Genomic DNA, 15,709 nt, shown 5'->3' on the forward strand with positions numbered 1-15,709 from the left:
CCAAATTATGCATTACAGGGTACTGATAAAATGAGCAAGATCTTGAAGAAATAATAGCTGGAGTAGCGCATATGATGAACTTAAATACCCGTAAAATTACTCCATTGTAATGGAGTAGTGATCTTAAAAGTGGTGCTGACTTATCTCATCGACATTTTTTTTTTTGACAAATGCAGAAAGTTCTCATTAAATTGAATATAATACAGTCGGGACAAACCCCCAACTATCCATACAACCAGGTGATAAAACAAATAACATACTAAAAATAATTAGATGATTTGTTTCCTGATCGTTTAACACAGAATTTAAAAATTCTTAAAATTAAAAACGAAATCAAAGACATCCCAAGCGATCCAAATTGCAGCAACATCTCTGAAAATAACATCGCAATTGACCATATAACATAAAAAATATGGTTAACCTAGTGTTCAGAAATACCAATCGCATAAAATAAGATTGGAGAAGCGGCACACCAGCTATCTACATGCCGGACACCAGCTATAGACATGCCGAAGGCACCCCAGCTATCTACATGCCGGATACCAGCTATAGACAATGCCGAAAGTGTAAACCCATGAAAGATGAACAATCTTTAGTTGAGAAAGGTGAGCTCTTGCAATAATCACCACCGTCCCAGATCCGATGCAGGCTTTGCAGATCACCAAAAATATCAATAAATTCGTCCTCAACAGATCCATCACCAGATAAACCCAAACATGACTAAATAAAAACATAACAAACACTCCAAAAGAAGAGACAAAACACACAATCCAAGAGGAGAGACACACAAACACCCAAACAGAGAATGAAGGGGAAAACCAGTGGAAGCCCCTCGATTTACTTGAAAATAGACAAACCCTAACAGAGAGGAGATGAAAGAAGGGAGGCGGCTGGTGGCTAATTAACAAAAAAGACAAAAAATAAGATGAAATTATAACTCTAAATTTTTAGCTTAGATATCTTAATAATTGAGAGTTACATTGTTGAAGCCATAACTCAGAATGTCTGAAGCTACGCACACTACAATGTCAAACTCAGAAAGTGGCAATATCCTGATCAATCCAAACCGGCGGCGGAACCATCCTCCTGACCTGAAATATCTCCTTGACACTCTTATCACGCAAGTTGAATATACCCATATCATGGCCTCCATATAAATCGTGCTCATGAATGTTGATATGATCCCAATTATCGTCTGTGAAATAAATACAACCCCCTGGACATCCTTCATTACTAACAGCTGATAAGGACATTGACTCATTTAGACCCACAAACAAAATCCCATCTTCTAATGAATCAATCTTCTCCCACTTTTTCAACTCATTATCAAGCTTGTACACATAGAAGTTCTTGGTCTTGTAGGGTAAAACCAAGTGAGAATATTCTTCATCATCCAACAAAGCACCTTCATTCACAACTTCACCATCTTCTTTAACAAATTCTCCAATGATCCTGAAAACCAGAAGCAAATTGCCTTGTGATTTTACCAAGTAAGATTGGCCAGTATAGAGATCTCTAAATTTCTCTCCAAATTCTACCACAGGCTCTATATACCAAGTCTTAATTTTCATCTTCTCGCCAATCGAGCCCCCATCTTGATCAGACCTTAAATTCCAAACATCAATAGAACCAGAAGTCAACAAGGCAAAGAGATAATCCTGATGACTTATTACATCAACATACTTCTCCCCAGGCGAACATTTGAGTTCAATCCACTTGTTTTCATCATCTCCAACACCATGCATCGATAACAATGCAACCTTATAATCACACACCCCATATAGAAAAACAACTCCAAATTTATGATCAGGCATGGCAGGACACGAAGTGAGAATAGATTTAGTGATCCAACTAATCTCGAAACCAGAAGGCCAGTTAAGAGAAGGCAGAACAATCTTTTTGGTACTACCACATACGGGGCTAAAAAGCGACAAAGAAGACTCACAATCCTGATCATTACTATGATGCAAAATCAGCCAACCTTTCGAAGATCCAACACAACGACTACTCCCATCATTATTGCCACACATGTTAGCATGGCTGATTTTCGAACCGTCATGAGAGTACAAGTGACACTGTTTGTTGTAATCATCATGCGTTGGCAACACCAGCAGTGGTGCACTTGAAGATGCAGATTTGCAAGGTATTACCATGGTTATCTGGCTGTGTGAATATATGAAATTATGAATATAGATGTACGCAGCGTACGTGAATATATAGGCCGTAGAAAATCTTGCAAAGTCGAATAAGATTTGGAAAGTGAATCATCAATCATACATAAAAATTTTAGTTTTTAATTTGATTTGAGATGGGAAACTTGTAAGATTTGAAACTTACTGCGATTAGGATAACATACAGGGAGCTACGTCTTAATTGTAATTTAAGCAAGGTTGAATTGTATTAATAGCAGTCTCCAAATATTATATACTAAATAATTCTTAAATATATTAACTAACTTTCGAGATAATTTTTTCATAATTTTGTTTACTAATGCTCTTTAGGTTTGCTGTGGAATTCATATCACAAATTTGTCTTAAAAATTAAAATTTATTGAAGGCACTTAAAAATATTCCAAAAATGTGATGTAAATAATTTATTTATTTTTCAATTTTTTTAATTCGCCAGTTTAATTTTTGTGTGAAAAATTTATTATCAGTTACTTAGGCTCTTTTTTCTAAATTTTTTAAAAGATATATATTTTTTAATTATTGTGTGTTTGTTAGGTTTATAAACTCGGAATTTTGAAAAGATCATTATTTTGCTTTTTTTTTGTTTTTTGGTTTGAGAATTTTAATTTTGTTTTGACATTTATTTGGATTCTAGAAAATTAATAATTTTCAAATAATAAGCCGACGGGGTTTTCTTCATTCGTATAACCTACTCTTGTGTTTCACAATTTCTGTTAACAAGTAGTAGTATTTAGTCATGGAAAAGGAGCAAAGATGTCTTGTCCCTCCTACTAGCTTTATATTTGATTCATTTTACATTCGTAAATTGTGCATTTGATTGGAGCAGTATTATCTATCCTTCTAAGAATGTACTTGCATTTTGCACTCTGTTTGCAGAAAATCTTTGGTCATGCAGCATAATAATAGCATGGTTATACACTTAATCATATAAGACTATTATTAGATAGATTGCACAATGCAAGTGATTAGAGCTCTCCGGTGACCTCTGGAACTTTGCCCTTGAAAATTGTTGCTTGACAGATCAATGGCTGCGTAGATATAAAGGATTTGTTTCACTTCACAGTTCACACTGTCCCTTTCACAACTAATGAGCCAGATGCTTGGTAAAAGTACTCGAAATTCTCAATTAAAATGTCATAATCACCAGAGCTTCTCCTTCTTCTCTTGTAGCAAGGCTGGATGATATAAGAGGAGGAAGAAAACAAGAAGCCAAAGGTGACGATAAGGCTTTCCAAAATGCACCATATAAATTTTGTGTGTTCGTTGTTTACAACTGCACTTTGAGTTGTGAACACCATTTAATTAAGCAAAGTTTAGTTTTTGAGGTGTGACAGTCCCGTGTTCTGTATTGCTAATGGAGACATCCAAACAGCTCTTACAGCTAACGTCTTGTTATAAAAGGTAAAATTAAAGAAAGTACTAATATAACTTCATTTTGTTTGACAAATTTTCCACAAGGTTTCATGAAGATAGCTTCAAGTAATCTCATACTTGCCAACTTTGACCAGTAGGTTGCCCTCCTTAATATTTTTGTTTTTCGGAGTGTTGAGCTGAATTCAATTTTTTTTTCCGGTTTAAATGAAATTATTTGACATGACGCGTGGAGTTAAGGTTCAAATCCTCATTTCTGCCTCTCTTTGCACAAATACTACCCTCTTGATAAGTTATTCTTATACCAGATGTTTATCAGAAAAAAAAAGTTAAAACAGACAGTGATCTAGTTAATCAGGCTCTTATCGTTGGTGAAATAAAAGTAACACTTTTGTGCAACTAATATGGTACTATCCAACCAAGGAGAACATAACAGTGTCTTTAACTTGCGTTTCTTGATTGAGAAATGAAGACGCGCTAGGCTATTTTTCCACATCAGTAGAGCTTCTCCTTGTTGTCTTATTGTAGACATTTCTGTGAGGTTAGATGGGAAGTCAAGAGAAAAATGCAGGTGTCCCTTCTATCAATGTGTATTACTTGGTTTCCAACGGTGCTAATGTATTCCGGTTTGTTTGATGAATTTTAAGTAGATTGCGTGTATGAAATAAGTCATTGTGGAAGCTAACATCCTGTCAATGACTTTTGATGTTATAAGAGCATACTAATCAGACTACAGCAGGTTGGTTAACTGTGTAATCAAATTAAATGGCAAAATGATGGTGTCGAATTCACCATTTTTAATATTACCATGGAAAAGTAGGAGCGTCCAATGCCAAAATGATGGTAAAGAATTGCGTATCATGAATATTACCATGAATAAGTAAGAGGGTTGATGCTAAAGTACAATAAATTGGTACTATTTATTTGGTCCAAACTTCTATTTCGTAAGGGGGCCTGGTCATTGGCAAGTATATGCGAGGCAGGAAACAGGTAGCAATGTAGCATATCACTCGCATACACTTGCCGGGGACCAGGCCCCTAAAGATACAATATATAACCCAAATGTGCAAACTTTTGGTTCAAATGCTTACATTACTCGTTCAGCACTCTTTTGCAATATGACTGATGTACATCAGAACCATGCGTAACCTTTGTTCTGATCACGTATCTTGTATTCTTTGAAGCGCAAAGTCTACTTTACATTTTTGTATTTTGGTTTGCGCTTCTCCCTGTTTTCGACATTTTATGGATACTACAGAGGAGACTGCACCTTAGCTCGATGACCTCCGGGACCATGGTGGGTCAAGACTCAAGTTAAATCTGCCAAGCTAAAAAGTGAAAAATTAAAGAAGGCACATGCCAGTATTTTGAGTTGAATAATTGTTGAGTTGCTGCATGCTATTGCTATGTTATATATAAGAAACACCAGTGTACTTGTATTCAATACATGGATCAAAGAACAGTAAAAGTTTCATATTCCATGGTCTTGAACTTTAGTAGAGAGTGGAGGTGGTTGTTCTTGAAACAGTATTTCTCTTTTTCCATTTGTACAATTTTTACTACTATCACCTAACGGCATAGAAAAAGTTGATCATTGTCATTGATCATTAACCCTGTCTCTACTTCCACGCCTTCATCATAACTCATATACAATGTTTATATATGTAGTTCTTTCTTTTATGCAAAATGTTTACACTTGCTTTACTCAACCTCTCTAATCATACATCCAAAGGCACGCACCCCTTTGTCAAATTCGATCTTTTTGCAATCCTGTTCTTTATTAAAGCAAGTAAAGCTTAGCTCTTCTTCAGTATCTAAGTCACATTTCTTGGTTTTCTTTCCTTCATGGGCCTGCATTCTCTTGTTTGGTTTGAGATTTTACTTCTCTTTGGTTGTTACAGATATGCTCTCAGTGATCAAAATGGTGAGTATTTCCCACTTGTTTAAATCTCTTAGTTAAACATGCACTTCAAGAACTGGTTACTACATTGTTTGTTTTTTTTTGATGAGTTATGGTCCCAGTTATGCAATTTCGTGATTAGTTAAGCTCTTGCTTGGATATTATCATTTCCACCATTCAGATTTTTATTAGTGATAGTCTGGCATTTTGATGGATCATTTTTATTACTTAGTATTGCTTATATGGTGCTCGTGGATCAGGTTTCTTGAGTTTGTCATGTGGAGGAACTGTGAATTTTGTCGATTCTTCCAACATTACTTGGACACCAGATAGTACTTATGTGACTACTGGCACAATAAGCACTGCTAATTTACCTGAGGGCAACTCCTCATCAAATATTCCAATTCGTTTTTTCCCCGAGTCCAAAGGCCGAAAGTGCTACTGGCTACCAATAAAGAACGTGTCATCACTTGTTCTTGTTCGAACTAAGTTTGTGTACAAAAACTACGATGGACTTGCAAAATCCCCTATATTTTCTGTCTCTCTTGGAACAGCTATGGCTACCACAATAAACCTTGCCAATGCTGATCCTTGGACAGAAGAATTTTTATGGCAAGTAAACAAAGACTATCTCTCTCTGTGTTTGAATTCCATCCCAGATGGTGGATTTCCTGTCATTTCATCAGTTGAAATCCGCCCACTTCCTGAAGGAGCTTACGCAAGTAGCTTGCAAAATTCACCTAATAAATCACTTCGGAAGTGCTATCGCATCAACTGTGGTTATACAAATGGATCTCTGCGGTATGAAATTTTCACTTTACAAATTTCTTGTGCATCAAGTCTACGAAATAATGGCACACGAGTTTAAATGTTTGTTTGATTATAGGTACCCTTTGGATCCGTACGATCGGATATGGGATGCTGATCAGAATTATACTCCCTTTCACTTATCAACTAGCTTTGATATTCAAAGCAACTTTAACTTATCAAGTAACAATCAGAGTCTTCCATCGTCTGTTCTTCAAACTGCGAGAGTCTTGACAAGAAGAGATGACTTGACATATAATCTTCCTCTTAGTAGCATACTAGGAGATTATAGTATAGTTCTCTATTTTGCTGGCATTCTTCCTGTGTCCCCTACATTTGATGTGTTAATTGATGGAGGTCTTTTACAGTCAAACTATACGGTGAAGAGTGGGGAGGTCAGTAACTTATCTCTCACAGTATACGGAATCAATAACATGAACATCACATTGAAAAGTACAAGTTTCTACCCTCTACTTAGTGCAATTGAGGTCTTCGAGATTGTATACATTCCTGCAGCTTCTTCTTCAACAACAGGTACTTCTTTTTTGTTGTTAAATATCAACAACAGGGTTTGTTACCTTTTTCATGTAATGCAAGGTTTAATAATGCAAAGATATATGTCTTTCAAATAAAATTCTATATCTGAGGACTATATCTAGAACAATTTCCTTTTTCAGTTTCAGCACTGCAGGTTATTCAAAAATCGACTGGTTTAGATCTGGGATGGGAAGATGATCCCTGCTATCCATTGCCATGGGATCATATTGGCTGCACAGGCAGTTTAGTTACTTCACTGTATGTGTCTAAGTGTTGTTCCATAATTTCTTTTGTTCATGATGAAAATAAATTGGACTTACATTTTATAGTTTATAAGCTTTGCTTTCCAAATCTCCACTCAGGGATCTCTCTAATATTATCTTGAGATCAATTGGCCCTAGATTTGGTGATCTACTGGATCTTCAAACCCTGTAAGATTTTTGATTTTACATTATGGCGGTGCTGTTTAGCACTCTTATAGGTTTCATCTTCCACTATATCTAAAGTTTTTCGCACCATACTGACAGAGATTTGCATAATACATCACTTGCTGGAGCTATTCAAAACCTGGGTAGCCTGCAACAACTTCAAAAACTGTAATGCTTGTAAGCTAATGTTCCAATAACATAGTTCTCGATTCATTCCTGAAGCACTAAATAAAATTTGCCTCTGCAGCAATCTAAGTTTCAATCAGCTGAAATCCTTTGGTTCAGAGCTAGAAGACTTGGTTAATCTTCAAGTATTGTAAGTTTGAGGATTTAAGTCTATTTGATTTGGAAGGATTAATTTTTCTTCCCGTGTAAACTAACCACTGGAAATGTCAATAGTACTGAATCTTTATATTGTTATATGAAGGGACTTGCGGAATAATAGTTTAGATAGTATAGTCCCAGACAGCTTGGGACAGTTAAAGAACCTTCACCTTCTGTAAGTACAACAGCACAAAGCATATGTTTCTTTAGCATTTATTGACTTAATACCTGTTATGTATGAAGCTAACCTCAATTCCTTACCTTATTTATAGAAATTTGGAGAATAACAAACTGCAAGGCACCCTTCCTCAATCATTGAACCGCCAAAATGTGGATATTAGGTCTGTGGATGACAATGTTATGGCATACATTGTTTCAACAAGTGACTGTATCTGACAGATCGTTTCTGTGCAGAACATCAGGAAATTTATGCGTCTCTTTTTCCATGTCCACGTGCAACGATGCTGATGTGTCAAGAAACTCTTCAATAGAAGCGCCTCAAGTTACACTCTTTACCTCGACAAAGAAGCATAGTGGCCACCTCCATATAGCATTATTACTTGCAGCAGTTGTAGGAGTTATATTTGCACTTGTCATTGTTTGTATTGCAGTGTTCTTGTATCTGAGGAGAAAGGACAAAGAAGTCACTTATAAAGAAAGTATGAATTTACCTGCACCAGTTTGCCAGATTCTATTAATCCTTTATTCTCCCGAGACTTGATTTATATAAATTTGAGCAGGCATGGATATGCGGGATTGCATTGCTGCAAAATCATACTCCTACAAGGACATTAAAACAGCTACAAAGAATTTTAAGGAAGTTATAGGCAGAGGTAGTTTTGGATCAGTCTTTGTTGGAAAATTTTCTAATGGAAAGCAAGTAGCTGTGAAAGTGCGATATGATAGTAGTCAACTTGGGGCTGATGCATTTATCAATGAGGTGTATACACAAACCTTATTTGGAATCAAAAAGTTTTTATTATATGATGGTTTGATGTTTTCATTTATTTATTTATCAACATCTGATATTCTGATTCACGAGGAACAAGAATTTCTTATACATATGCTGACAGTGATTCTGTAAAATGGCTGATAGGTCTGTCTTCTATCGCAAATTCGCCATCAGAATCTTGTATCTCTGGAAGGATTTTGTCATGAATCAAAGCAGCAAATACTTGTTTATGAGTACTTACCTGGTGGATCATTAGCTGATAAACTTTATGGTATATTAGTAGTTTTTTTATCAATTGTTTTAGTTTTTGATTGTATCGTTAAGTTGTACATTATATTTAAGATGTATATATTTTCCAAGATTATAATGAGTATTTTTTCAGGAGCGAAAAGTAAAAAAACGACATTAGGCTGGGGCAGGAGATTGAAGATCGCTGTTGATGCTGCAAAAGGTACACTTTAATATTTGTACAGGTCATCTCAACATCTTAGATAAGTAAAAGATACATATGAAGAAGTAAAGAAGGATGGTAGCAATAAACTCCTGATATTTTTAGTTTTGATATTAGTTTTTGCACACTTGTCAATCTGAATCAAACCACTCTTCTGCAAGTTTATCTTAGTACTCATTTTTCTGCATCTTATGTTGGTACATCCTCTTTGGTTTACGTTGTTAATTTGCAACACTGAAACTGAACGACGCCTCATTTTTGAAAGCACTGGACTACTTGCACAATGGTAGTGAGCCACGAATTATACACCGTGATGTGAAGTCTAGTAATATACTATTGGACAAGGAGATGAATGCTAAAGTCTGCGACTTTGGCCTATCAAAACAAGTAACTCAAGCAGATGCATCTCATGTCACCACTGTTGTCAAGGGAACTGCTGGATATCTTGATCCTGAGTAAGTGTTTGTTATATTATCCAGTCAATTTATCATGCTGACAGAACCCCGTTGTCTTCATTCTCTGTTATTTATTTGCAGATACTATGCTACACAACAACTAACTGAGAAGAGTGACATCTTCAGTTTTGGGGTTGTTCTTCTAGAGCTTATATGTGGCCGTGAGCCACTGAGTCGTGCTGGAGCTCCTGATTCTTTCAATTTAGTTTTATGGGTACCACAGCTTTTTTTCATCCCCTTGATATTTATACTTTAACTTCAAACATTTTTTTCAAGATTTGTTCCACTTGTTGAAACTCTAAACTGCAGGCTAAGCCATACCTGCAAGCTGGTGCATTTGAGATTGTGGATGAGCAACTGAAGGGTACTTTTGCAGAGGAGAGCATGCACAAGGCGGCGGCAATTGCTGCAAGGTCCGTAGAGAGGGATGCAGCACAGAGGCCAAATATTGCAGAGGTATTGGCAGAGCTAAAAGAAGCCTACAGCATCCAACTTTCTTATCTTGCTACTGCTGGAACTGTAAGCTGATGCTCTGTAAAAGTATAGTATATATTTTGGTTTTTTCATATCAAGCATTGAGCAAGGTGATTAGCTGTTTTCTTTTATTGCAAAGAGTATCTGGAATTTAAACCAATCACAAGCTTATAAAATTCAAATGAATATGAAGCTTGCCTTTTCTATTGCAGTAAATTCTATTTATAAAACTATTTTCTCTGATTTTCTTCCTTTTACTTGTCAGACAATTGAATTGCAGATCAAATACAAACTGTAAAAATAATCATTTTTAGAAAAATAGACAAACTGGGTAGTTTTGCTTGAATTCTGGATAAATCATTTTAACAGCCAAGGTTAAATATGATTTTTGAATGCTGTCTGACTCTGTTCACAAGAAAAGACATGATATTTGTACTTCCAAGTTGCAACATTGGGAAAAGGTCAAGAAACATTCTGAGGATTTCGATCATAAAAAGAGTAAATTCACTTTTATAAAAGCTATACATTGTTCAGTGTTGCTTTCTAAATCAAATATCTATCTATGAAACCCAAGCAAGACGCCTGGTAAATAATACGTAGCAAGGCCTATGCAAAATAATATTAGTCATCCCTTTACAAGGTATTAGCTTTGGCAGGATCCATCCTGTGCATCAAAGGGTACCGATAAATTGAGCACGATCTTGAAGAAAGAATAGCTGGAGTAGTGCTGTCCTGATTCCTGAAGAAAAATTAGCTGGAGTAGCGCTGCCGGAGATATAAGAACAATGCTGTTAAAGCTGCTACAGCATATGGGACCAATGTCCATATACCCTGCATTATTTAAAATTCAGATTATTGTATAATTAAGTATAATCAGTCACAGCCTCGAATTCAACAGATAAGTTTTTACCACTACAGTCGCAACGGTTGCAATAGCAAAAGCTGGACGCTCTCGCAATAAGAATCCAATCCCCAACTGAGCCCAAAAGAAAGAAAACAAAACAGCATTAGCTAACTAGAAAGTCACAGAGAAAAACTTCCGATGCCAGACCTCATTGATTTCATTTATGTGCAGATTGAGACAAAGAAAGAACATAAAAACATATGATGGCGATAATTAAAATAGTAAATACATTTCTGAAATTCATTAAGGTGACTATTTTCCAGGTAATGCAATCACCTGGACAGGAAGTGTAATTAACCCACCACAACATACACCAGCAAAATAGAACTCTGGAGATATACCCTGCATGACAAGTAGAGCCATTTTAACTGAACAGGCACTGAGCATTTTTCTTTGACCAACTTTTGACTGAATAAATATTCCTGTTTCTTAATGGTAGGAAACAATAGACTTTCAGAGATGTCAAACAAGTATAAAGGAGAACTACCAGTGCCCCTGCTAGGAAAGCTGTTGGATTTCTCACTCCAAGGGAAAAGCGTTCAACTACATATCAAATGCACAGGATATCAGTAAAAGGAACAAGAGACAAGACATATAACTTATTGTGTATTTCATTGAAGAAAGAAAAGACATGAAGATATAAATCAACAAACATCTTAGCTGTAAGACCATAGACAAAGGTTATACAGACAATTAATATCCCCACCCCTATTGTTCTCAGTATTGGTTGGGACAACTAGGGACACATCTGAACAAATAAATCTTAACCTGGGCACCGTTTGTGAGTATCGAGTACCTACACATCAACAACTAATGGCATGTAAATTTACATAAATATGTGTGAGGGGGGTGTTAATTTTGGTCTGGGGAATTGTACCAGAGACCTTGAAGTTGCTATCCAAAGCCTCAGAGCATCTTGACCACCATTAAGAGTTTAGTAACCATATATCACTGAACACAGTTATTCCAATGACATAAATTATGCACAAATTTTTAATTCAGACATGTAAAACGAGGGAACAACAAATTATGCACTTTGAAGTTTAGACTCACCAAAACCTATAAGATTTCCATATCTTTGCACATTACGTGTGATGCTCACTGCTTTCTCTTTTCCTATACCTAACTGCATATGAAATCAGAATAGCACACTTTAGCTTCTATAAAATAGGCTCACCCACATAAGTTTATTTTCTGTTTTGTTTTTGCTAAATAAAGTTAGTTTTATGTTAGGTAATGCTAAAAGCAATTCATCATGAACAAACCTTTGAACACACATCATTTGTGGTCCCGGATGTCCTAAAGAACTTGCCGATGTAGAATGGTACCATATCACTGATGCATACTCCCCTGATAAGTAATAATGTTTTAAAAAAATGAAGTTCGGTAAAAGTTGATTCTGCTGAAAACTAAAAGGACCGTTTCAAAGAAGATAGATTTGGCCCTTACCAGTACACCCACAAAATCGTAGTGGTTATATATGACGTATTTCTGGTAAAAGATTCTGCAAAGGACAGCCATGTCCCATCCAGAGTCAGCCTCCGTGCCAAGGAGATGCCCACCTACAACATTCATAGAAACATATTTTTTTAACTTTAAAGAGAACTGTCAAATTGTAAAAACACCAATATATGACAGAGCACTTATTTGAATAGAGAGGGTGACACTAGTTTATGTGAAAATACCAGAAAAAAGGACAGACCCATATATTTAAAGCTTCTTCACTGATGAAAAGTCCAAATCCTGCAGCCATAAGCAACCAAAAGTAGATCCATCTGCATTACGGAAATGAACTGGTATTGTCAGAACCCATGCTATTATTGAGTAGATATATAATGGCAGTATTACCCTATAAAAATATTCCTAGTGTACCAAGCGTGGTGGTGAAGTGCAAGTATAAATATTAGATTCAGATAGTATTGAACGACGAATGTAAAAAAAAGTTTGTACAATTTAAAAAGAATGGTAAGGTACTGCACCAAAATGCCTTTAAAAAAACCATAAGATTTAGAGTTATATCAGCATGGTAATGGTAAACTGACTGATCTTGTACATCAGATTCCATACCCTGGAGCAGATTCTGGTAGCATAACTCTGTATCCAAAAGCTTTAAAAGTAAAAACATTGCTTGCATCTAAAGTGGAAGAGGATGTATCCTTAGCAAGATATTGGATTCCAAGAGAAGGTCCTTGATCAGGCTGCTTGAGGTAGATTGATAATATAGTTATCGTTGCAGCAACACCTAGGGCTATTGCTAACTTTGCAAGGAATGAATTTCCAGGTCCCGTGGTTGTCTTTACCGGACGCACTAGCAACTCATTGATATCCTTATCTTGATTCTCTGAAGTGTCAACAGATTTTGTGGCCTCATAATTCTCAGCATCCTCGTGCTTAAAGCTTCGAATCCTGTTGGTAATAACTAAGAATGTGAAACCTCATTCTCGAGTTATACAGAAAAAATGTGCATACAATTCAGATAGTATCTTGGTCAAGACAATATTTATCGTGACCACAGCCTGTCTCAGAATAATGTCATGATTTAGGGAAAGCAAAATACATTGTAGTCAATGACAATTGTTCCAAGAGCAATGATGCTGAAAGTATTTAAATTGTAGTTTTTACATAGACACGTCAAAGTGAAAAGAAGATTAGATATAGCCAGCATATGTAGAGAATTTTGAATTTACATAGGAAGTATTTATAGCCACCATAGTTATAGGAAGTAATTATAGATTTAATATGAGGAACTTTTTTTGATTTATACATCAAATATGGAGAATACTTTCTGGTGACTTTCGAACATGCACAAGGGAAAGTAGTACATGGTGGTGCGGAATAGTCAAGAAAACAAGATTCTATTTCATGTTTCAACGGCAAAGCACGATTTTTGGCTATAAGAGTGTTATGCTGCCTTGATTCCTTCCTATTATGAATTAGAATGATCCCTACTTCGGTTCTTCCAAAGATTAGTAGCTCTACTTCACATGGGATGCAATCATAGATATGTCTAGGTTTGTCCAATTTACTATTTTTTAATAGATCTAGTTAACAATAAATTCTATCTTAGTAGTAATTGCAGAACATTGACAATTTGACGCTGATCAAACAACCACATAATTTACTCTTATGACATAAAGATTAGATGAGTGTATATATGCACAAAGCATAATTCTTTTCTTAAAGTTTAGTTGCAGCGGAATAATTTCATATATTTCAAGGTCATATGATGGCAAGCCGGATTCTTAAACAATGTCCCTAGGAAGAAGATTGACCGTAAGCACTAGACTATCCCCAAATCCTCGTGACTATCAAATTTATCACTCAAAATCACTTCTTCTGCCTTTCATTCGAAATCAGCAAGCTGATAAAGATGTTATAAACTACTAAACAGCAAATATGATCTCATATTGTTCAATTTACATTCTAATCTCAAACAAAAAAACTACAATATATAACTTGTCTACAAAACACACAAAAAGTACAATTAACAAACAAACATTCTTAACAGAACACTCTCTTAGTTGTGTATACAGACAACTTACAGAAATCTACTTGTCATACTAAACACAAAAGATAAACCCATGTAAACACTTGCAGACCACAAGTACATAAAAGTATTACAGCAACATTTAGCAGCAGCGAGAAGAGTGGAGTAGTTACCTAAAATGGGGCAGTAGATTAAGTCTTCTTGGTTGGAAAGTAAGAACATTAGGGTGAAGATTGAAAGAGATTCTTGATAAAAATGGCTGGGAGAGAAGTGATTTACAAGGAGAACAAGCGGAGAGAAGCAACATTGTAGACATGGGTAAGAACCCAAACTCAAGCGGGGTCAAACACAAATTAACATAAAGTCATAAACAAAGAATGAAGAATAGCTCGGTAGATTTGAGTTTGGTGGTTTCATTTTATAGTGTTTGAAAGTGTTTGAATGATATGGTCAACTACTCGACTTGTATTATTATCTTATGGATATGCTTTTCTGATGGGGTGATGGCCTAAATATCATTTGAAGTAAAAAATTGTCCAAATTATTATTTTCAAAATTAATGATCTAAAATATCATTTCATTATGCTATTTTGTTCATTTTGACAAAATGTGACTTTATCTAGCATTTTATTTTCTTTTTAATTTTTTTGCATAACGACTAGATAAAGTAGCGTTACTGCTTCGTTTTTTTCTAACCTGTGAGACTGCGGGTCACTGTGGTGTTTTGACCCCAAAATATAATATTATGTAGCGTTTTGGCCTCAAAGCCAAATCACAAGTGGAGGTAGATCCAAGATTTAAGGGCAAAGAAAAAGTTGATAAACCTGTAAAGGTATACATGCCAATCATGGATGAAGAAATAATTGATGAAGAAAATACTAGTCTTACTCTGAAGAAAAAGAAGATTCCTCAAACAACCTCTGGCATGACTCAAGTTGTTCAGAGTCAAGATGTAGTAAGTTCTGATATTACAAAGAAGCAAGCAACCTCTGACATAGCTCAAGTTGGCTTGATATCAGAAGATAAGAAGAAGGGTACATTAACCTCTGACAGTTCTCATGTTAAACCCATTACAAGTCTTTTACCAGGATTCACAAAAACTCAACAAACTCAACCTTTGAAGACTACATCAAGTGGTTTTGAAGCAAGAGTTGTTCAAGAAAAGGAAGTAAGAGACAAATTAGGATTGGGTAGTTCTAAAGAGAAGATAATACACAACACTACCAATGATCCAACTTACTTAAGTGAAACAGGTGTAGGAGCAAGTCCTGAAAGATTGAATCAACTTGAATCTGTACAAATGGTTTACCATTCTGTTTTGAAAGAAGATGTCATGTTATATTTTATGACAGATGGAAGGGTATTTCATATCAGGAAAAATGCTATTCCACCGAAGTATTTTGAAGAACTAGAACATGTTCTATTTCTAC

General features: G+C 35.6%; 3 protein-coding genes across 3 annotated transcripts; 1 reads left to right on the forward strand and 2 right to left on the reverse strand.

The window, feature by feature from the left end:
* Window positions 1–1,034: 1,034 nt before the first annotated feature.
* On the reverse strand, window positions 1,035–2,153 carry LOC141691040 (putative F-box protein At1g44080). Its single transcript, XM_074495786.1, has one exon. It carries the CDS (start codon window positions 2,151–2,153, stop codon window positions 1,035–1,037), a length of 1,119 nt encoding a protein of 372 aa, XP_074351887.1.
* A 3,099-nt stretch (window positions 2,154–5,252) lies between these two features.
* On the forward strand, window positions 5,253–10,092 carry LOC141689616 (putative LRR receptor-like serine/threonine-protein kinase At5g48740). The gene is made up of 16 exons (XM_074493963.1): window positions 5,253–5,484; window positions 5,721–6,261; window positions 6,347–6,801; window positions 6,945–7,062; window positions 7,167–7,235; window positions 7,332–7,400; window positions 7,480–7,548; window positions 7,660–7,731; window positions 7,829–7,897; window positions 7,971–8,215; window positions 8,297–8,496; window positions 8,653–8,779; window positions 8,891–8,959; window positions 9,225–9,414; window positions 9,496–9,628; window positions 9,724–10,092. The coding sequence occupies exons 1-16, from the start codon at window positions 5,406–5,408 to the stop codon at window positions 9,940–9,942; spliced, it is 2,724 nt and encodes a 907-aa protein (XP_074350064.1). The 5' UTR covers window positions 5,253–5,405; the 3' UTR covers window positions 9,943–10,092.
* A 252-nt stretch (window positions 10,093–10,344) lies between these two features.
* Window positions 10,345–14,728, reverse strand: LOC141689617 (uncharacterized). Its single transcript, XM_074493964.1, has 10 exons — window positions 14,453–14,728; window positions 12,860–13,198; window positions 12,495–12,567; window positions 12,242–12,354; window positions 12,058–12,142; window positions 11,846–11,918; window positions 11,280–11,335; window positions 11,069–11,134; window positions 10,799–10,864; window positions 10,345–10,719 (listed from the first exon to the last, which is right to left on the reverse strand). Exons 1-10 carry the CDS (start codon window positions 14,593–14,595, stop codon window positions 10,639–10,641), a joined length of 1,095 nt encoding a protein of 364 aa, XP_074350065.1. The 5' UTR covers window positions 14,596–14,728; the 3' UTR covers window positions 10,345–10,638.
* Between the last annotated feature and the right edge of the window lie 981 nt (window positions 14,729–15,709).

This window comes from Apium graveolens, chromosome 10 (assembly GCF_009905375.1).
Source record: "Apium graveolens cultivar Ventura chromosome 10, ASM990537v1, whole genome shotgun sequence".
Taxonomy (NCBI): Eukaryota; Viridiplantae; Streptophyta; class Magnoliopsida; order Apiales; family Apiaceae; genus Apium; species Apium graveolens.